This window comes from Lytechinus variegatus, chromosome 4, assembly GCF_018143015.1.
Source record: "Lytechinus variegatus isolate NC3 chromosome 4, Lvar_3.0, whole genome shotgun sequence".
Lineage (NCBI taxonomy): Eukaryota > Metazoa > Echinodermata > Echinoidea > Temnopleuroida > Toxopneustidae > Lytechinus > Lytechinus variegatus.
The window spans coordinates 57,788,812-57,813,159 of NC_054743.1; the positions used below are offsets into that span (position 1 = coordinate 57,788,812).

The following is a 24,348-nucleotide window of genomic DNA, read 5'->3' on the forward strand; positions in this document are numbered from 1 at the left end:
CAAAAAAGATTTGCACTGTGAACACTTAAAAAAATGTGAAACTTCAGACAATTGAATAGTGTATGAAACCAAATTTTCTGAGTAACAATAACTTAAAAAAAAATATTACTTTTCAAAATGAGTTAAATTTTGAAGTAGATTGAAAATATATTCACAAATTGCTGTGACTTAAAATTGGGAAATATATAATTTGTTTTTCTTTTTTTTTCTTTTAAGTTGCATGTAAAAAGCTTTATCACTGTTGATAACTTCAAAAAATTAAGTCATTTATCTTGCTTAAAAGTTATTAAGTAAATTCGGCAAAAACATGATTCAAATTTAAATATGCTTAACAAAAAATTACTAAATTATCTTGAAAATTGATGCCATTATTTTTCATTCATGAAAATTCAGTTCTTTAAACAAATTTCTTTTACATTGTAAAAACTCAAATTTGGAGAAAAGTTATATTCATCAAGAGAATTAAGTTACTGGAGCCAGTTATTCTGAGATGTAGAAACAATCATTCAGACACTATTTGAAACTCGAAATGCCACATTTTAAACAAAACTTATAAAATTAAGGCAACCGTCTTGCCTTAATTTATTAAGTAAATTTTACAAAAAGTATCAAAATATTTTTTTAGTGTGTGGTGTCGCAAATTTCGGAAAATCTGTTCATGCTCAAGGGGAGAAATACTTTCAAATAGGTAAGCTAGTATGTAAATTTCAATCCGGCTTTCGTATTGGATATTCCACTGAATCTTATTGGATACATTTAACAGATTTTATCAGGAATGACATTTCACATGGCCGCATGGTTTGAATGGTTCTCCTAGACTTACAAAAAGCTTTTGATACTGTAAATCATAACAAACTTTTAAATAAATTAGAAGCGATTGGTTTAGACTCTGCATGTGTGACATGGTTTAGATCATATACTTACCTAATCGTCATCAAGTTACCTTGCAAATGGTTCTTTCTGATTCATCGCCTATTAAATGCGGTGTCCCTCAAGGAAGCATTTTATGCTCCATTCTCTTTACGTCTTACATTAATAACATATGTACTTGTATTAACGAATCTAAATTGATTTTATATGCTGATGATAGTGCCTTGAACTTAGTGCAGATTTGGCAAATTGCAACGAATAGATGTCTGACAACAAGCATAGTTTACATGTTGGGGAAATGGAAAGCATTTTATTTTGTTCGAACGAAAGTTAGATATACTCACGATTTCACGGTTCCATAATAATCATGTAATTGAACAGATTCAGTAAAATATTTGGGAATTGATTAAAAAAAGTGATCTATCATGGACAGGTTTGGTAGTCTCAATCGCCAAAAGAGCAAATTCACGCTTAAAAATTTTGTATAGATATCAAACCTGTTTGAATATGAAGTCTAGCCGTATTTTATGCTTTGTTTTAACAGGTTTAAAACAGTGTCTATTTGAAATGCGGCTTGGTAAGGTTGTCTGGCTGCAACGGAGAAGAAAAAGCTAAGAATAATTCAAAATAAGATTGTAAGATTTTTAAATGTTTTAGGACCAAGAGCACATGTCGGATGTAATGACCTTGAAAAGGCAGGATTACTTCATGTAGAACAAAGATCTAAACAATTAGTATTACACCACGTACATGAGATATTCTATACGGATACATTAATCAATTCATAGCAAATCATTTCACCCGTGTATCAAATATCCATAAGTACGATACTCGAAGTATTTATTACTAAATCTTGAAGGTTATATCGTGAACACTTTTTATTTTAATGGCGTCTAATTTTGGAATGCTCTTCCTAAAAAAAAAGCTGTTAAATTTTTAAATTAAGAAGAACCTAAAACTGAATCTACTCGAGAACAGTATTACCATTACAAATCACCATTTTGTACAGTTGGTGTTTAGTATTGTAGATAATGAAGAGTATGATAAAATATATTATTAACCGTATCAGACATCTGAGCAGGGCAACTTTGAAACATTGTTGTTGGGATCAAATTGCCGGTCAATAAAATTCCAATTGTTTATCCACGGGCCCAATTTATTGCCCGCTCAGGAAAGTCAATGAGAAAGTGCGTGGAAATGTAGCGGGCAATAAAAAGCAGCGCTAATATCCGGGTATTCTACGCGTTTTTGCACGCGTCTTTGAACCGCGCAGTGCTATACGTCATAATGGTAATCAAGTTAAGACAACGCTGGATACTGCGTCCCCAGGCCAGGGACGCGTCATTTCAATTACGTCACAATGGTAAAGTTCAGAGGCCCAGTCTGCTCAACATGATAAACTAGATTCTCATTCTAAAACTTTCAATTATCTAGATTTTAACGATTTTTGCTCTAGATGCCTGATTTGGTTAATAATAGCAATATTGACTGGCCTGGGGGCGAAAGGACATATATCGCCCTCACTAAATTGATATCACCCTCGTCTGCGACTCGGGCGATATAAATCTAGTTTGGGCGATATATGTCGTATCGCCCCGAGGCCAGTCAATATTGCTTTAATATTTCTTCATATATTAGGTAGATTTTTTCTTTGCTTCAGGTGATTGCAAATTATTTGACTGATGGATATGTATTTCTTTTTACCATATTCTAGTACTTGTCGTAGTGTATACCTTTTGTTGTTACAATACATTAATGCTTTATACTAACAATACTATTCGAAATAAGCCTTTTGGCTTTCATGGGCTATTCTGACAAGGTATTCCTCAAATTCATTGTAATCACCTGTGATATTATTGACGAATAAAATCAATCAACTGCAAACAACAAATGTCACATCTATTAAAATGTTTTTACATGAAAAATAAACCATGTAAGTTCAGATTTTTTGATACCCCTCATTCTTTTGACGTCAAGTTATCTAATAAGGCTATGATGAATCTTATTATTAAATTGTCAATTAATAGTCAATGGTAAACCATGAACCAAGCAATTTCATGAATCTTTCGGCCGTTATGTCCCTTTTCATTTTTGATTAAGGAATTTAGGGTAATGCACATTGATGCCAGCCTGACACTTGCACGATTTTGTGTCACGCATTGGCGCGACTCAAGTCGTGCCAGTGCGCAAACTAGTCGTGAACTGGCGTGAAATGTGCGTTAACACGTCATGACACGTCGTGACTGCGTGCCATGTCGGAACGAGAATTTTGAAATGTTCAAAATTTTGGTCACGACAAAATTTAGCGACCTGGTTGTGAAATATGCGCAAACTGTTCGTGAACTCGTCGTGAACTCGTCGGGACGATGCGGGAGGATGCGTGCCAGTGCGTGGCAGTGCGCGCCATGCCACGACTGTCACGAATAGTTCACGAACAGCTCACGTCGTGTTCACGAATAGTTCAGCACGACACCGTCCGAATTGCGCAAACTGGTCGTGCCAATGCGGGAAGTGAGTAAACTATGCGCAAGCTATATGTGAACTCGTCGTGCCATTTCGTGTCAATGTGGACACTGACGGGCACGCATTCGTGAACTATTCGTGAACTCGTCGTGAACTTGTCGTGAACTATGTGTGAACAAGTCGTAAACAGTGCGGGAGCCTCCCAGTTCGTGCCCCAAAATTGCACGACTTGCCACGACACAATCGTGGCCAAAAGTCGTGCAAGTGTCAGCCTGGCTTAAGAAATCCCGGTGCAAATGGGGTGTACGATACGTGCGTACATCGAGGTGCGAGTTAGCTCTTATGTGAGAGTCCGTGTGTGTTGTACACCTCTAGGGGTACCCGTTCAGCGACAGGCCTCTGCGCTCCAAGCGGTGGAAAATTGAACCCGAATTTCTTAGAGTGTGTGATTAATAACCGCTTTGATTCTTGAAGTTTACCGAATGATATGTCTTGAAATAAACATGGAATCAGATTTTTTTTTTCTTTTGATTATCGAATCGCATTATATTTTTTAGAATGCTTTTTACGTAATGAAACATTTAAAATTTTCGGAGGTTCGAATATCAATAAATGAACTCAATTATCCAAATTCAAAATTCTTGAAAACCCTTTAATGTTGCAATCGATTGATCCATTAACCTCTTGCATTATAATCATGATAATTATGTTTCACATAACGAATAGGGTGCAGATTTTAACCCAAGTTACATAAGGATATATAACATTTATACATTGTGATGCAGCGAGAGATTAACCATTAAAAGCAGATTTAAAAAAAGACGTTTTGTTCGGATTTTCTTTAGCAGGATGATTTTTTTTTCCAAAATATGGGGCTTGACTTTTCGGAAACATGCAAATGCAATGAGAAACATTTAAACTGAGCTATTTTCTACATTATGTCAATTTGCATACCATCAAATATGATCATAACCGGATTATTTTATTAATTTTGGATTTAGACCAATCTTATGTGATGTCAGTGTACATTGAGGTATAGGAAACGTCAAGTAATTTTGGCTTCATTTTTACGTTACTGTGATATCAGATTGAGACTCTTCGACACAGTGATGATCTCAGTGAACGCCCCTCTGCATCACGTGATTTCGCTCAGTTCATATGTAAGATGAATCATCTGAAGAAACTGGCACTCGATGGTAGCTATCATGATGACTTCTACTCAACATTATCGATGGCATCAACTACAAAGGTAATATCTATTAGGATTTTTTTTACATGTAAAACGGTAATACAAGCGAACCATACATGTATAAGTTCGGATTTTTAATACCTCTCATTCTATTGACGTCAAGTTATCTCATGAGGCTTTGACGCCTCATATAAAGAGAAATTGTCTTTATTGAATTGTCATTTATATCAACTGTCAATTAATAGTCAATTGTAACCATATGAACTAAGAAATTTCATAAATATTTCGGCTATTTTTCCTCATTTCATTTTGATTTGGGAATCAAGGAAAAATGAGCATAGGATTAATATCCCCTTATTATTTGATTCTTGAGCTCTACCGAATGATACATCATCAAATAAACATTATGCAATCAAAAACATGTTTTCTTCTTTTAGTTATGAAATCGTATCAAGTTTTGTGGAATGCTTTTTATATAATGAAACACAATTTTCGGAGATTCGGATAGCAATAAATCAACTCGATTACCTAAATCTAAATTGCTTTTTAAACACTTTGAATGTTGCAACTGACTGACTCATTAACTTCTTGCATTATAATCACGATAATTATATCCCACGTTGTTATCAAAATTTACTTTAAGATTTATAAAATTTTTACCTTGTGATGCAGAGTAAAATAAACCATTTATAGCAGATTTTAAAAAGTATTTGTTTTATCGGATTTTTTTGGCAGGATATATTTTTCCAAAGTATGATAAGTGACATTTTTGGAACATGCAAATGCAATGATCAACATTTAAATTGAGTGATCTTCTACATGATATCGAATTGACTACCATGAATACTATCATTACCGGATTTTTTTATTAATTTGTGGATAAAACAAATCATATATGATGTCAGTGTACATTGTTGTATAATAAACGTCAAGTAATTGTGGCTTCATTTTTACGTTACTGTGATATCAGATTGAGACTCTTCGGCACGATGAGAATCTCTGTGAACGCCCCTCTGCATCACGTGATTTCGCTCAGTTCATATGTAAGATGAATCATCTGAAGAAACTGGCACTCGATGGTAGCTATCATGATGACTTCTACTCAACATTATCGATGGCATCAACTACAAAGGTAATATCTATTAGGATTTTTTTTACATGTAAAACGGTAATACAAGCGAACCATACATGTATAAGTTCGGATTTTTAATACCTCTCATTCTATTGACGTCAAGTTATCTCATGAGGCTTTGACGCCTCATATAAAGAGAAATTGTCTTTATTGAATTGTCATTTATATCAACTGTCAATTAATAGTCAATTGTAACCATATGAACTAAGAAATTTCATAAATATTTCGGCTATTTTTCCTCATTTCATTTTGATTTGGGAATCAAGGAAAAATGAGCATAGGATTAATATCCCCTTATTATTTGATTCTTGAGCTCTACCGAATGATACATCATCAAATAAACATTATGCAATCAAAAACATGTTTTCTTCTTTTAGTTATGAAATCGTATCAAGTTTTGTGGAATGCTTTTTATATAATGAAACACAATTTTCGGAGATTCGGATAGCAATAAATCAACTCGATTACCTAAATCTAAATTGCTTTTTAAACACTTTGAATGTTGCAACTGACTGACTCATTAACTTCTTGCATTATAATCACGATAATTATATCCCACGTTGTTATCAAAATTTACTTTAAGATTTATAAAATTTTTACCTTGTGATGCAGAGTAAAATAAACCATTTATAGCAGATTTTAAAAAGTATTTGTTTTATCGGATTTTTTTGGCAGGATATATTTTTCCAAAGTATGATAAGTGACATTTTTGGAACATGCAAATGCAATGATCAACATTTAAATTGAGTGATCTTCTACATGATATCGAATTGACTACCATGAATACTATCATTACCGGATTTTTTTATTAATTTGTGGATAAAACAAATCATATATGATGTCAGTGTACATTGTTGTAAAATAAACGTCAAGTAATTGTGGCTTCATTTTTACGTTACTGTGATATCAGATTGAGACTCTTCGGCACGATGAGAATCTCAGTGAACGCCCCTCTGCATCACGTGATTTCGCTCAGTTCATCTGTAAGATGAATCATCTAAAGAACCTGACACTCGACGGTCGGTATCATGATGACTTCTACTCAACATCATCGTCGATGGCATCAACTACACAGGTCATATCTTTTAGGATGTTTTTACATGTAAAACAGTAATACAAGCAAACCATATAAGTTCAGATTTTAAAACCTCTCATTCTATTGACGTCAAGTTATCTCATGAGGCTTTGACGCCTCATATAAAGAGAAATTGTCTTTATTGAATTGTCATTTATATCAACTGTCAATTAATAGTCAATTGTAACCATACGAACTAAGAAATTTCATAAATATTTCGGCTATTTTTCCTCATTTCATTTTGATTTGGGAATCAAGGAAAAATGAGCATAGGATTAATATCCCCTTATTATTTGATTCTTGAGCTCTACCGAATGATACATCATCAAATAAACATTATGCAATCAAAAACATGTTTTCTTCTTTTAGTTATGAAATCGTATCAAGTTTTGTGGAATGCTTTTTATATAATGAAACACAATTTTCGGAGATTCGGATAGCAATAAATCAACTCGATTACCTAAATCTAAATTGCTTTTTAAACACTTTGAATGTTGCAACTGACTGACTCATTAACTTCTTGCATTATAATCACGATAATTATATCCCACGTTGTTATCAAAATTTACTTTAAGATTTATAAAATTTTTACCTTGTGATGCAGAGTAAAATAAACCATTTATAGCAGATTTTAAAAAGTATTTGTTTTATCGGATTTTTTTGGCAGGATATATTTTTCCAAAGTATGATAAGTGACATTTTTGGAACATGCAAATGCAATGATCAACATTTAAATTGAGTGATCTTCTACATGATATCGAATTGACTACCATGAATACTATCATTACCGGATTTGTTTATTAATTTGTGGATAAAACAAATCATATATGATGTCAGTGTACATTGTTGTATAATAAACGTCAAGTAATTGTGGCTTCATTTTTACGTTACTGTGATATCAGATTGAGACTCTTCGGCACGATGAGAATCTCAGTGAACGCCCCTCTGCATCACGTGATTTCGCTCAGTTCATCTGTAAGATGAATCATCTAAAGAACCTGACACTCGACGGTCGGTATCATGATGACTTCTACTCAACATCATCGTCGATGGCATCAACTACACAGGTCATATCTTTTAGGATGTTTTTACATGTAAAACAGTAATACAAGCAAACCATATAAGTTCAGATTTTAATACCCCTCATTGTATTGACGTCAAGTTATCTAATGTGGCTGTGATGCCTCATATAAAGAGAAATTGTCTTTACTGAATTGTTATTACATCAATAGTCAATGGTAACCATGAACCAAGCAATTTCAAAATCTTTCGTCCGTTATGTCCCTTTTCATTTTTGATTTAGGAATCTGAGAGAAAGTACTATGGGAATAATAACCGCTTGAACACTACCGAATAATATATCATGAAAAAACATGGAATCAGAAATATATATTTTTTCTTTTGATTATCGAATCGTATCATGCTTTGTGGAATGCTTTTTATGTAATGAAACACTTACAATTTTCGGAGGTTCAGATATCAATAAATCAACTCAATTACCTAAATCTAAAAATATGAAGATCCTTTGAATGTTGCAACTGATTGACCCATTAATCTTCTGTATAATAATCATGATAATTAAATTTCACATGACGTGTAGGCCTGTATATTTTAACCCTGCGATGCAGGGTAAAATTAACCATTTATAGCAGATTTTAAAAAGATGTTGTTTTATCCGGATTTTCTTTGGCAGGATGTATTTTTCAACAGTATTAAAAGTGACATTTTCGGAAACGTGCAAATGCAATGATCAACATTTAAAATGCGTGATCTTCTACATGATATCGATTTCCATACCATGAATACTATCATTACCGGATTCGTTTATTAATTTGTGGATAAAACAAGTAATATATGATGTCAGTGTTCGCTGTTATATAAGAAGCGTCAAGTAATTTTGGCTTCATTTTTATATTACTGTGATATCAGATTGAGACTCTTGATGACCGGTGTGAGAATCTCAATGAACGCCCCTCTGCATCACGTGATTTTGCTCAGTTCATCTGTAAGATGAATCATCTTAAGAACCTGACACTCAGTGGTAGCTATCATAATGACTTCTACTCAACATCACTGTCGATGGCATCAACTACACAGGTCATATCTTTTAGGATGTTTTACATGTAAAACAGTAATACAAGCAAACCATATAAGTTCAGATTTTTTGATACCCCTCATTATATTGACGTCATTGTGTGGAGTGTTGTGGCCCAGTGGATAAGTCTTCTGACTTTAAAACAGAGGGTCAGGGGTTCGAATCCCAGCCATGGCGTAGTTTCCTTCAGCAAGAAATTTTTCCACATTGTGCTGCACTCGACCCAGGTGAGGTGAATGGGTACACGGCAGGATTAATTCCTTGAATGCAAGAGCACTGAGAGGCAGCTCGAGCTAAAGCCGGGGTAATAATAATAATAACAACGCGCCTCGGAATAGAATATTTCTAGATAGATGGCGCTATATAAATGCCTATTATTATTATTATTATTGTCAAGTTATCTAATGAGGCTATGATGTCTCATATAAATGGAAATTGTCTTAACTGAATTGTCTTTTTTATCAACTGTCAATTAATAGTCAATTGGAACCATATGAACTAAGAAATATCATAAATCTTTCGGCTAATTTTCCCCTTTTTATTCCAAAAAAGGGATCGAGGAAAATATGCAAAGTGTAATACCCCCTTATTTGATTCTTGAGCTCTACTGAATAATATATCATGAAATAAACATCATGCAACCAGAAGTATTTTTTTTTCTTTTGATTATGGAATCATATTGTGTTTTGTAGAATGTATTTCATGTAATGATACACTTACCATTTTCGGAGGTCGGATATCAATAAATCAACTCAATTACCCAACTCTAAAATTCTTGAAAATCCTTTGAATGATGCAACCGATTGACCCATTGACATCTTCCATTATAATCATAATGAATATGTTTCATACGACGAATAGGCCTGTATGTTAAAACCCAAGTTATTATGAAAATTTCTTTTAGGATATATAACATTTTTACCTTTTGAAGAAGAGTAAAATTACCATTTATAGCAGATTTTAAAAAGATGTTGTTTCATCTGGATTCTCTTTGGCAAGATCTATGTTCCCAAACTATTATAAGTGACATTTTCGGAAACGTGCAAATGCAATGATCAACATTTAAAATGAGTGATCTTCTACATGATATCGATTTGCATACCATGAATGCTTTCATAACCGGATTTATTTATTAATTTGTGGATAAAACAAATCTTATATGATGTCAGTGTACATTTTTGTATAATAAACGTCAAGTAATTTTGGCTTCATGGTTATGTTACTGTGATATCAGATTGAGACTCTTTGGCACGATACGGATCTCAGTGAACGCCCCTCTGCATCACGTGATTTCGCTCAGTTCATCTGTAAGATGAATCATCTTAAGAACCTGACACTCAGTGGTAGCTATCATGATGACTTCTACTCAATATCATCGTCGATGGCATCAACTACAAAGGTCATATCTACTAGAATATTTTACATGTAAAACAGTAATACAAGCAAAAGATATAAATTCAGATTTTTAATACACCTCATTCTGTTGACGTCAAGTTATCTCATGAGGCTTTGATGCCTCATATAAAGAGAAATTGTCTTAACTGAATTGTCATTTATATCAACTGTCAATTAATAGTCAATTGTAACCATATGATCTAAGAAATTTCATAAATCTTTCGGCTATTTTACCTCATTTCATTTTGATTTAGGAATCAAGGAAAAATTAGCATAGGATTGATACCCCCATTTTATTTGATTCTTGATTTCTACCGAATGATACCTCATGAAACAAACATTATGCAATTAGAAATATGTTTTTTTTTCTTTTAATGATGGAATCATATCTTGTTTTGTATATTTTTTATGTAATGATACACTTACAATTTTCGAGGTTCGGATATCAATAAATCAACTCAATTACCCAACTCTAAAATTCTTGAAAATCCTTTCAATGATGCAACCGATTGACCAATTAGCATCTTCTATTATAATCATAATAAGTATGTTTCATACGACGAATAGGCCTGTATGTTAAAACCCAAGTTGTTATCAAAATTTCTTTTAGGATATATAACATTTTTACCTTTTGAAGAAGAGTAAAATTACCATTTATAGCAGAGTTTAAAAAGATGTTGTTTCATCTGGATTTTCTTTGGCAGGATCTATTTTCCCAAAGTATTATAAGTGACATTTTCGGAAACAAGCAAATGCAATGATCAACATTTAAAATGAGTGATCTTCTACATGATATCGATTTGCATACCATGAATACTATCACTACCGGATTCGTTTATTAATTTGTGGATAAAACAAGTCATATATGATGTCAGTGTTCGCTGTTATATAAGAAGCGTCAAGTAATTTTGGCTTCATTTTTGTGTTACTGTGATATCAGATTGAGACTCTTTGGCAAAATGAGGATCTCCGTGAACGCCCATTTGCATCACGTGATTTCGCTCAGTTCATCCGTAAGATGAATCATCTTAAGGACCTGACACTCAGTGGTAGCTATCATGATGACTTCTACTCAATATCATCGTCGATGGCATCAACTACAAAGGTCATATCTACTAGAATATTTTACATGTAAAACAGTAATACAAGCAAAAGATATAAATTCAGATTTTTAATACACCTCATTCTGTTGACGTCAAGTTATCTCATGAGGCTTTGATGCCTCATATAAAGAACAATTGTCTTAACTGAATTGTCATTTATATCAACTTTCAATTAATAGTCAATTGTAGCCATATGATCTAAGAAATTTCATAAATCTTTCGGCTATTTTTCCTCATTTCATTTTGATTTAGGAATCAAGGAAACATTAGCATAGGATTGATACCCCCATTTTATTTGATTCTTGATTTCTACCGAATGATACCTCATGAAACAAACATTATGCAATTAGAAATATGTTTTTTTTTTCTTTTAATGATGGAATCATATCTTGTTTTGTATTTTTTTTATGTAATGATACACTTACAATTTTTCGAGGTTCGGATATCAACAAATCAACTCAATTACCCAACTCTAAAATTCTTGAAAATCCTTTGAATGATGCAACCGATTGACCAATTAGCATCTTCTATTATAATCATAATAAGTATGTTTGATACGACGAATAGGCCTGTATGTTAAAACCCAAGTTGTTATCAAAATTTCTTTTAGGATTTATAAAATTTTTACCTTGTGATGCAGAGTAAAATAAACCATTTATAGCAGATTTTAAAAAGTATTTGTTTTATCGGATTTTTTTGGCAGGATGTATTTTTCCAAAGTATGATAAGTGACATTTTTGGAACATGCAAATGCAATGATCAACATTTAAATTGAGTGATCTTCTACATGATATCGAATTGACTACCATGAATACTATCATTACCGGATTTGTTTATTAATTTGTGGATAAAACAAATCATATATGATGTCAGTGTACATTGTTGTATAATAAACGTCAAGTAATTGTGGCTTCATTTTTACGTTACTGTGATATCAGATTGAGACTCTTCGGCACGATGAGAATCTCAGTGAACGCCCCTCTGCATCACGTGATTTCGCTCAGTTCATCTGTAAGATGAATCATCTTAAGAACCTGACACTCAGTGGTAGCTATCATGATGACTTCTACTCAACATCACTGTCGATGGCATCAACTACACAGGTCATATCTTTTAGGATGTTTTTACATCTGAAACAGTAATACAAGCAAATCATATAAATTCGGATTTTTAATACCCCTCATTCTATTGACGTCATTGTGTGGAGTGTTGTGGCCCAGTGGATAAGTCTTCTGACTTTGAAACAGAGGGTCGTGGGTTCGAATCCTAGCCATGGCGTAGTTTCCTTCAGCAAGAAATTTATCTACATTGTGCTGCACTCGACCCAGTTGAGGTGAATGGGTACCCGGCAGGATTAATTCCTTGAATGCATGAGCACTGAGAGGCAGCTCGAGCTAAAGCCGGGGTAATAATGATAATAACAACGCGCCTCGGAATAGAATATTTCTATATAGATGGCGCTATATAAATGCCTATTATTATCATTATTATTATAATCATTGTCGAGTTATCTAATGAGGCTATGATGTCTCATATAAATGGAAATTGTCTTTACTGAATTGTCTTTTTTATGAACTGTCAATTAATAGTCAATTGTAACCATGAACCAAGAAATTGTTATAAATCTTTCGGCTAATTTTCCCCTTTTTATTCCGAAAAAGGGATCAAGGAAAATATGGAAAAGGGTAATACCCCCTTATTTGATTCTTGAGCTCTACCGAATGATACATCATGAAACAAACGTTTTGCAATTAGAAATATGTTTTTTTTTTCTTTTAATGATGGAATCAAATCTTGTTTTGTAGATTTTTTTATGTAATGATACACTAACCATTTTCGGAGGTTCGGATCAATAAATCAAGTCAATTACCCAACTCTAAAATTCTTGAAAATCCTTTGAATGAGGTAACTGATTGACCCTTTAAAATCTTCCATTATAATCATAATGAGTATGTTTCATACGATGAATAGGCCTGTATGTTAAAACCCAAGTTGTTATCAAAATTTCCTCTAGGATACATAACGTTTTTACCTTTTGAAGAAGAGTAAAATTACCATTTATAGCAGATTTTAAAAAGATGTTGTTTAATCCGGATTCTCTTTGGCAAGATTTATGTTCCCAAAGTATTATAAGTGACATTTTCAGAAACGTGCAAATGCAATGATCAACATTTAAAATGGGTGGTCTTCTACATGATATCGATTGGCATACCATGAATATTTTCATAACCGAATTTGTTTATTAATTTGTGGATAAAACAAATCCTATATGATGTCAGTGTACATTGTTGTATAATAAACGTCAAGTAATATTGGCTTCATGGTTTTGTTACTGTGATATCAGATTTACGCTCTTTGGCACGATGAGGATCTCAGTAAACGCCCCTCTGCATCACGTGTTTTTGCTCAGTTCATCTGTAAGATGAATCATCTGAAGTACCTGACACTCGATGGTAGCTATCATGATGACTTCTACTTAACATCATCGTCGATGGCATCAATTACAAAGGTCATATGTATTACAATATTTTACATGTAAGACAGTAATACAAGCAAAAGATATAAATTCAGATTTTTAATACACCTCATTCTGTTGACGTCAAGTTATCTCATGAGGGTTTGATGCCTCATATAAAGAGAAATTGTCTTTACTGAATTGTCATTTATATCAACTGTCAATTAATAGACAATTGTAACCATATGAACTAAGAACTTTCATAAATCTTTCGGCTATTTTTCCTCATTTCATTTTGATTTAGGAATCAAGGACAAATTAGCTTAGGATTGAGACCCCCTTTTTATTTGATTCTTGATTTCTACCGAATGATAAATCATGAAACAAACATTATGCAATTAGAAATATTTTTTTTTCGTTTACTGATGGAATCATATCTTGTTTTGTAGAATTTTTTTATGTAATGATACACTTACCATTTTCGGAGGTTCTGATATCAATAAATCAACTCAATTACCCAACTCTAAAATTTTTGAAAACCCTTTGAATGATGCAACTGATTGACCCATTAACATCTTCCATTATAATCATAATAAGTATGTTTCATACGACAAATAGGTCTATATATTAAAACCCAAGTTGTTATCAAAATTTCTTTTAGGATATATAACACTTTTACCTTTTGAAGAAGAATAAAATTACCATTTATAGCAGATTTTAAAAAGATGTTGTTTTATCCGGATTTTCTTTGGCAGGATCTATTTTCCCAAAGTATTATAAGTGACATTTTCGGAAACGCGCAAATGCAATGATCAACATTTAAAATGAGTGATCTTCTACATAATATCGATTTGCATACCATGAATACTATCATTACCGGATTTGTTTATTAATTTGTGGATAAAACAAGTCATATATGATGTCAGTGTTCGCTGTTATATAAGAAGCGTCAAGTAATTTTGGCTTCATTTTTATATTACTGTGATATCAGATTGAGACTCTTCATGACAGGTGTAAGAATCTCAATGAACGCCCCTATGCATCACGTGATTTCGCTCAGTTCATCTGTAAGATGATTCATCTTGAGAACCTGACACTCAGTGGTAGCTATCGTGATGACTTCTACTCAACATCATCGTCGATGGCATCAACTAAACAGGTCATATCTTTTAGGATGTTTTTACATGTAAAACAGTATTACAAGCAAGCCATATAAATTCAGATTTTTAATACCCCTCGTTCTATTGACGTCAAGTTATCTCATGAGGGTTTAATGCCTCATATAAGGAGAAATTGTCTTTACTGGATTGTCATTTATATCAACTGTCAATTAATAGACAATTGTAACCATATGAACTAAGAAATTTCATAAATCTTTCGGCTATTTTTTCTCATTTCTTTTTGATTTAGGAATCAAGGAAAAATTAGCTTAGGATTGATACCCCCTTTTTTGTGATTCTTGATTTCTACCGAATGATACATCATGAAACAAACGTTTTGCAATTAGAAATATGTTTTTTTTTAATGATGGAATCATATCTTGTTTTGTAGAATGTTTTATGTAATGATACACTTACCATTTTCGGAGGTTCAGATATCAATAAATCAACTCAATTACCCAACTCTAAAATTTTTGAAAATCCTTTGAATGATGCAACTGATTGACCCATTAACATCTTCCATTATAATCATAATAAGTATGTTTCATACGACAAATAGGTCTGTATATTAAAACCCAAGTTGTTATCAAAATTTCTTTTAGGATATATAACATTTTTACCTTTTGAAGAAGAATAAAATTACCATTTATAGCAGATTTTAAAAAGATGTTGTTTTTTCCGGATTTTCTTTGGCAGGATCTATTTTCCCAAAGTATTATAAGTGACATTTTCGGAAACGCGCAAATGCAATGATCAACATTTAAAATGAGTGATCTGCTACATAATATCGTTTTGGATACCATGAATACTATCACTACCGGATTTGTTTATTAATTTGTGGATAAAACAAGTCATATATGATGTCAGTGTTCGCTGTTATATAAGAAGCGTCAAGTAATTTTGGCTTCATTTTTATATTACTGTGATATCAGATTGAGACTCTTCATGACGGGTGTAAGAATCTCAATGAACGCCCCTCTGCATCACGTGATTTCGCTCAGTTCATCTGTAAGATGAATCATCTTAAGAACCTGACACTCAGTGGTAGCTATCATGATGACTTCTACTCAACATCATCGTCGATGGCATCAACTAAACAGGTCATATCTTTTAGGATGTTTTTACATGTAAAACAGTATTACAAGCAAGCCATATAAATTCAGATTTTTAATACCCCTCGTTCTATTGACGTCAAGTTATCTCATGAGGGTTTGATGCCTCATATAAGGAGAAATTGTCTTTACTGAATTGTCATTTATATCAACTGTCAATTAATAGACAATTGCAACCAAGGCATATGAACTAAGAAATTTCATAAATCTTTCGGCTATTTTTTCTCATTTCTTTTTGATTTAGGAATCAAGGAAAAATTAGCTTAGGATTGATACCCCCTTTTTTGTGATTCTTGATTTCTACCGAATGATACATCATGAAACAATTATTATGCAATTAGAAATATGTTTTTTTTCTTTTAATGATGGAATCATATCTTCTTTTGTAGAATTTTTTTTATGTAATGATACAGTAACCATTTTCGGAGGTTCGGATATCAATAAATCAACTATATTACCCAACTCTAAAATTTTTGAAAATCCTTTGAATGATGCAACTGATTGACCCATTAACATCTTCCATTATAATCATAATAAGTATGTTTCATACGACAAATAGGTCTATATATTAAAACCCAAGTTGTTATCAAAATTTCTTTTAGGATATATAACATTTTTACCTTTTGAAGAAGAATAAAATTACCATTTATAGCAGATTTTAGAAAGATGTTGTTTTATCCGGATTTTCTTTGGCAGGATGTATTATCCCAAAGTATTATAAGTGACATTTTCAGAAACGTGCAAATGCAATGATCAACATTTAAAATGAGTGATCTTCTACATGATATCGATTGGCATACCATAATACTATCATAACCGGATTCGTTTATTAATTTGTGGATAAAACAGTTCAGATTTTTAATACCCCCCCCCCCATAATATTGACGTCATTGTGTGGAGTGTTGTGGCCCAGTGGGTAAGTCTTCTGACTTTGAAACAGAGGGTCGTGGGTTCGAATCCCAGCCATGGCGTAGTTTCCTTCAGCAAGAAATTTATCCACATTGTGCTGCACTCGACCCAGGTAAGGTAAATGGGTACACGGCAGGATTAATTCCTTGAATGCATGAGTACTGAGAGGCAGCTCGTGCTAAAGCCGAGGTAATAATGATACTAACAACGCGCCTCGGAATAGAATATTTCTAGATAGATGGCGCTATATAAATGCCTATTATTATTTTCATTATTATTGTCAAGTTATCTAATGAGGCTATGATGTCTCATATAAATGGAAATTGTCTTTACTGAATTGTCTTTTTTATCAACTGTCAATTAATAGTCAATTGTAACCATGAACCAAGAAATTGTTTTAAATCTTTCGGCTAATTTTCCCCTTTTTATTCCGAAAAAGGGATCAAGGAAAATATGCAAAGGGTAATACCCCTTATTTAATTCTTGAGCTCTACCAAATGATATATCATGAAATAAACAACATGCAACCAGAAGCATTTTTTTTCTTTTGATTATGGAATCATATTGTGTTTTGTAGAATGTTTTTTATGTAATGATACACTTACCATTTTCGGAGGTTCGGATATCAATAAATCAACTCAATTACCCAACTCTAAAATACTTGAAAATCCTTGGAATGAGGCAACTGATTGACCCATTAACATCTTCCATTATAATCATAATAAGTATGTTTCATATGACAAATAGGTCTGTATATTAAAACCCAAGTTGTTATCAAAATTTCTTTTAGGATATATAACATTTTTACCTTTTGAAGAAGAGTAAAACTACAATTTATAGCAGATTTTAAAAAGATGTTGTTTTATCCGGATTTTCTTTGGCAGAATGTATTTACCTAAAGTATTATAAGTGACATTTTCGGAAACGTGCAAATGCAATGATCAACATTTAAAATGAGTAATCTTCTTCATAATATCGATTTGCATACCAGAAATACTAAATGTACCGGATTTATGGATAAATTATTAATTTATGGATAAAACAGGTCATATATGATGTCAGTGTTCGTTGTTGTATAATAAACGTCAAGTAATTTTGGCTTAATTTTTACGTTACTGTGATATCAGATTGAGACTCTTGAGCACGATGAGGATCTCAGTGAACGCCCCTCTGCATCACGTGATTTCGCTCAGTTCATATATAAGATGAATCATCTTAAGACGCTGACACTCGATGGTAGCTATCATGATGACTTCTACTCAACATCACTGTCGATGGCATCAACTAAACAGGTCATATCTTTTAGGATGTTTTTACATGTAAAACAGTATTACAAGCAAGCCATATAAATTCAGATTTTTAATACCCCTCGTTCTATTGACGTCAAGTTATCTCATGAAGCTTTGATGCCTCATATAAAGAGAAATCGTCTTTACTGAATTGTCATTTATATCAACTGTCAATTAATAGTCAATTGTAACCATATGAACTAAGAAATTTCATAAATCTTTCGGCTATTTTTCCTCATTTCATTTTGATTTAGAAATCAAGGAAAAATTAGCATAGGATTGATACCCCCTTTTTATTCGATTCTTGATTTCTACCGAATGATAAATCATGAAACAAACACTATGCAATTATAAATATTTTTTTTTCTTTTACTGATGGAATCATATCTTGTTTTGTAGAATTTTTTTATGTAATGATACACTTACCATTTTCGGAGGTTCGGATATCAATAAATCAACTCAATTACCCAACTCTAAAATTTTTGAAAATCCTTTGAATGATGCAACTGATTGACCCATTAACATCTTCCATTATAATCATAATAAGTATGTTTCATACGACGAATAGGTCTGTATATTAAAACCCAAGTTGTTATCAAAATTTCTTTTAGGATATATAACATTTTTACCTTTTGAAGAAGAGTAAAATTACCATTTATAGCAGATTTTAGAATGATGTTGTTTATTAGGATTTTCTTTGGCAGGATCTATTTTCCTAAAGTATTATAAGTGACATTTTCGGAAACGCGCAAATGCAATGATCAACATTTAAAATGAGTGGTCTTCTACATTATATCGATTTGCATACCATGAATTCTATCATTACCGGATTTTTAAAAATTAATTTCCGGATAAAACAAGTCATATATGATGTCAGTGTACAGTGTTGTATAATAAACGTCAAGTAATTTTGGCTTCATGGTTATGTTACTGTGATATCAGATTGAGACTCTTGGGCACAATGAGGATCTCAGTGAACGCCCCTCTGCATCACGTGATTTCGCTCAGTTCATCTGTAAGATGAATCGTCTGAAGAACCTGACACTCGCTGGTAGCTATCATGATGACTTCTACTCAACATCATCATCGATGGCATCAGCTACAAAGGTCTTATCTATTAGGATGTTTTTACATGTAAAACAATAATACAGGCAAAGCATATAATCCAGATTTTTGATACTCCTTATTATATTGATGTCAAGTTATCTATCGAGGCTATGATGCTTCCTATAAAGAGAAATTGTCTTTACTGAATTGTCTTTTATATCAACCCACAATTAGCATGATTAATAGTCAGTTGTAACCATGAACCAAGAAATTTTATGAATCTTTCAAATACTTTTCCCCTATTCATTTCGACATAGGAATCGTGAAAAATTAGCATAGGATTAGTTCCCAATTATAATTTTATTCTTGGGCTCTACCGAATGATACATTATACAACCAGAATTTTGTTCTTTTAATTATCGAATCGTGTTTTCTTGAATGCTTTTTATGTAATGATACACTTACAATTTTTGAAGGCTTGAATTTCAATAAATCAACTCAATTACCCAAATCTAAAATTCTTAAAATCCTTTGAATGTTGCAATTGATTGACCCATTATTCTTTTGCATTATAATCATGATAATCATGTTTCACATGACGAATAGGCCTGTATATTAAAACCCAAGTTGTTATCAAAATTTATTTTAAGATATATAACATTTTTACCTCCTGCTGGGGAGTTAATTTAATCATTTATAGCAGATTTTAAAAAGATGTCCTTTTATCCGGATTTTCATTGGCAGGATGTATTTTTTCCAAATTATAATAAGTGACTGTTTGGGAACCATTTAAATTGCGTGATTTCCTACATGATATCGTTTTGCATACCAGTATTACTATCACAACCGGATTTGTTTATTAATTTGTGAATAAAACTAATCTTATAATGATTTCCGCGTACATTGTTGTATAAGAGACGTCAAGTAATTTTGGCTTCATTTTTTACGTTACTGTGATATCAGATCGAGACTCTTGATGACCGGTTTACGAATATCAGTGAACGCCCCTCTGCATCACGTGATTTTGCTCAGTTCATCTGTAAGATGAATCATCTGAAGAACCTCACACTTGGTGGTAGCTATCATGATGACTTCTACTCAACATCATCGTCAATGGCATTAACTACAAAGGTCTAATCTATTAGGATGTTTTTACATGAAGAACAGTAATACAAGCAGACCATATAAGTTCGGATTTTTAATACCCGTCATTGTATTGACGTCAAGTTATCTTATGAGGCTTTGATGTCTCATATAAAGAGAAATTGTCTTTACTGAATTGTCATTTATATCAACTGTCAATTGTAACCATATGTGCTTAGAAATTTCATAAATCTTTCGGCTACTATTTCCCTTTTCATTTTGATTTAGGAATCAAGGAAAATTAGCATATGATTAATACCCCCTTATCATTTGATTGTTGAGCTCTACCGAATGATACATCATGCAATCAGAAATATGTTTTTTTGTTTTAATTATCGAATCGTATCGTTTTTCTGGAATGCTTTTTATGTAAAGATACACGTACAATTTTGAAGGATTGAATATCAACAAATCAACTCAATTACCCAAATCTAAAATTCTTGAAAATCCTTTGAATGTTGCAATTGATTGACCCATTAATCTTTTGCATTATAATCATGATAATTATGTTTCACATGACGAATAGGCCTGTATATTAAAACCCAAGTTGTTATCAAAATTTATTTTAAGATATATAACATTTTTACCTTCTGCTGGGGAGTTAATTTAACCATTTATAGCAGATTTTAAAAAGATGTCCTTTTATCCGGATTTTCATTGGCAGGATGTACTTTTTACAAAGTATAATAAGTGACTGTTTGGGAAACATTTAAATTGCGTGATCTTTTACATGATATCGTTTTGCATACCAAGATTATTATCACAACCGGATTTGTTTATTAATTTGTGGATGAAACTAATCTTATAATGATTTCAGTGTACATTATTATACAAGAAACGTCAAGTAATTTTGGCTTCATTTTTATGTTACTGTGATATCAGATTGAGACTCTTGATGACCGGTGTGAGAACCTCAGTGAACGCCCCTCTGCATCACGTGATTTTGCTCAGTTCATCTGTAAGATGAATCATCTGAAGAACCTCACACTTGGTGGTAGCTATCATGATGACTTCTACTCAACATTATCGTCGATGGCATCAACTACAAAGGTCATATCTATTAGGATGTTTTTACATGTAGAACAGTAATACAAACAAACCATATAAGTTCAGATTTTTAATATCCCTCAGTTCTAAGTTCTAATATCTAAGTTATCTAATGAGGCTTTGATGCCTGATATAAAGAGAAATTGTCTTACTGAATTGTTATTATATCAACTGACAATTAGTCGTCAATGGTAATCGTGAACCAAGCAATTTCATAAATCTTTCGGCCATTTTGTCCCTTTTCATTTTTGATTTAGGAATCTAAGAGATAGTACTATGGGAATAATAACTGCTTGAATTTTATCGAATGATATATCATGAAAAACATGGAATCAGAAATGTATTTTTTATTTTCATTATGGAATCGTATCGTGTTTTTTAGAATGTTTTTTGTGTATTGAAACACTTTCATTTTTTCGGAAGATGAAATATCAATAAATCAACTCAATTAGTAAAGTCTAAAATTCTTTAAAACCCTTTAAATGTTGCAACTGATTGACCCATTAATCTTTTGCATTATAATCATGATAATTATGTTTCACATGACCTTTAGGCCTGTATATTTTAACCCAAGTAGTTTTTTTTTTCAATTTATTCAAGGTTTATAACATTTTTACCTTGAATGTGATGCAGGGTAAAATTAACCATATATACCAGATTTTCAAAAGATGTTCTTTTATCGGATTTTCTTGGCAGGATGTATTTGTCCAAAATATGATGCGTGACATTTTCGGAAACATGTTAATGCAATGATCAACATTTAAATTGAATGATCTTCTACATGATATCGGTTTGCACACCATGAATACTATCATAACCGGATTTGTGGATAAAATAAATGATATATGATGTCAGTGTACATTGTTGTATAAGCAACGTCGAGTAATTTTGGCTTCATGTTTCTGCTACTGTGATATCAGATTGAATTTCTTCGGCACGATGAAAATCTCAGTGAATGCCCCTCTGCATCACGTGATTTCGCTCAGTTCGTGCTATGTTCAATCTATTTTGTGAAAAAATAAACAAATTTTTAGTGCCATAACTTTCTCAAATTTTGATGAAACCTTTAGTGCTATCCTTTTTCTTTTATTGGCCTCATTTTATTTTATGTGCAAATATTGATCATCTGTTCGTATTTATGAAACTAAGTGTTTGCAAGAACATGTCGGTTTAAGTAAATTTAGCCTACACATTTGAAAGCATATATGGGTGCAGTCTTGGTCTTTTTTAAACTATGATAAAATCACACAAATACAATTGTATTAAAGAAAACACTTCATTGATGATGTGTAATTTCTTTAAGATTTTGTTAATGCTCTTTCTTCTTTAGCATATTACATACTCTCTCTCTTCATTCTCTCCTCCATTTTGTAGATGATCTCGTACACGTTACATGACTTTGTTTATAAATTATTAATATATTGTCTTTATTACTTGTATATACACGACAGCCTAGCAAGAAGAATTTCCATTTATGGACAATAAATTAATGTAGTCTTAAACTTCATATTCATTCTTAAATTTTGTAAGTCGATGTTTAAGGAATTAAAAAAATAAGTTTCCACTAGTATGATGACTTGTCATCTCTTGCTGCATTTTATCATTGTTGTTCATCAATTGTAGGATGACTGCAACGCGAGCTCAAATGTGACTGATCTGACCGTTATATCTAAGACACTAGAAAGATGGCAGGATTGTGGGTCGATTTTTGACAATGTGAAGAGGATTACCATACAGGTATGGGACATGATCAGATGTGACTTCATCCAGAGGATCCATCAACCAGCAGTGACAGAACTCGCCATTCAAACAGATGACTTTGCTGATGAACCGGCTTCTCTCCACGATGATCGCACTTCACTACCCAATGCTCTCCACAAGGTCTCATCTCAGCTTGTCAAGGTTACATTCAGAAATCTCGACATTGGTAACAATCAGACCGAACGCATCATTCAAGCTTTCAGATCAACATACGATCTCAAACATCTGAGGATTCTAAGGTATGATACATTTAGTACATGTACTCTGTTGGTCCATGACGAGCGTTTATCGGTTGATAGGTACACTATTTTCAATTTTCCAAGGTGTGGTTCTTTATTGTGGAGAATAGGTGTTTTGCTGAAATGATAAAATAAGAACCTCTTTTTGGAACTCCGTGACAATGTTGAACATGTACTTTTGAATATACATCATGCATATACAGTGCAAGTATATCGTAAAATAAAAGTTCATCATAGAGAAAAAAAAAGCTATACTTTAAGATTAAATCCCTCTGTGGCATGTCTGTTTAAAATGTGCAACCCCACGTATTGACATGATTATTATAATGTGACATAGTTTAGATCCTACCAAATGTTTTCATACATGAATTACCGAAATGATATGTTGTCTTACATTTCACTTTATGTTCATGGGCAATGGGCATGCATGGGGGTAATGCGCTTCTGGTTGAGGACGATAATACCTTGCTCTTCCATTTTATTTCTGTTTGATTTTATTTCATTTGATGTAAATCTAGTTTCCTTGTAGTTACAATCTAATCTCGTATACCTTAACACTGCAACAAATGATTAAACTAATCAGTTTTGTCTCCGCCTTTGCCGGTGTTTTTACTTTTCGTTCCCCAGAGCAGACCCACCAAACACCAGCCTTCCCCCATATAAGATACACAAAATATTTCTTCTCTACACGTTAATACTATTAGATTCATAAGATGTGGGACTGATAAGAGCTTCGATTCTTCTTGTATTGACTCCAATGATGAACATAAGATTACTGTGCAGATAGAACATGGCAAACCTGTTGGGTAAGTCATAAGACCTCGTTTTATCAAACAATTTCCCTTTTCAACATATTTAATTCAA

General features: G+C 32.6%; 1 protein-coding gene across 1 annotated transcript; it reads left to right on the top strand.

Annotated features, from left to right (window-relative positions):
• The first annotated feature begins 6,571 nt into the window (after positions 1-6,571).
• Positions 6,572-24,294, top strand: LOC121412760. Its single transcript, XM_041605523.1, has 11 exons — positions 6,572-6,729; positions 7,632-7,796; positions 10,059-10,223; positions 12,261-12,425; positions 15,870-16,037; positions 18,086-18,250; positions 19,190-19,354; positions 20,258-20,425; positions 21,320-21,487; positions 23,108-23,484; positions 24,189-24,294. Exons 1-11 carry the CDS (start codon positions 6,643-6,645, stop codon positions 24,292-24,294), a joined length of 1,899 nt encoding a protein of 632 aa, XP_041461457.1. The 5' UTR covers positions 6,572-6,642.
• The last annotated feature ends 54 nt before the right edge of the window (positions 24,295-24,348 follow it).

Bases quoted from the DNA above. Each gene is read 5' to 3' on its own strand.
- LOC121412760 (XM_041605523.1), top strand. From the start codon at position 6,643: ATGAATCATCTAAAGAACCTGACACTCGACGGTCGGTATCATGATGAC. The intron at 7,797-10,058 runs GTCATATCTTTT...CTGTGATATCAG, and splicing joins CGATGGCATCAACTACACAG to ATTGAGACTCTTTGGCACGA. The intron at 20,426-21,319 runs GTCTAATCTATT...CTGTGATATCAG, and splicing joins CAATGGCATTAACTACAAAG to ATTGAGACTCTTGATGACCG.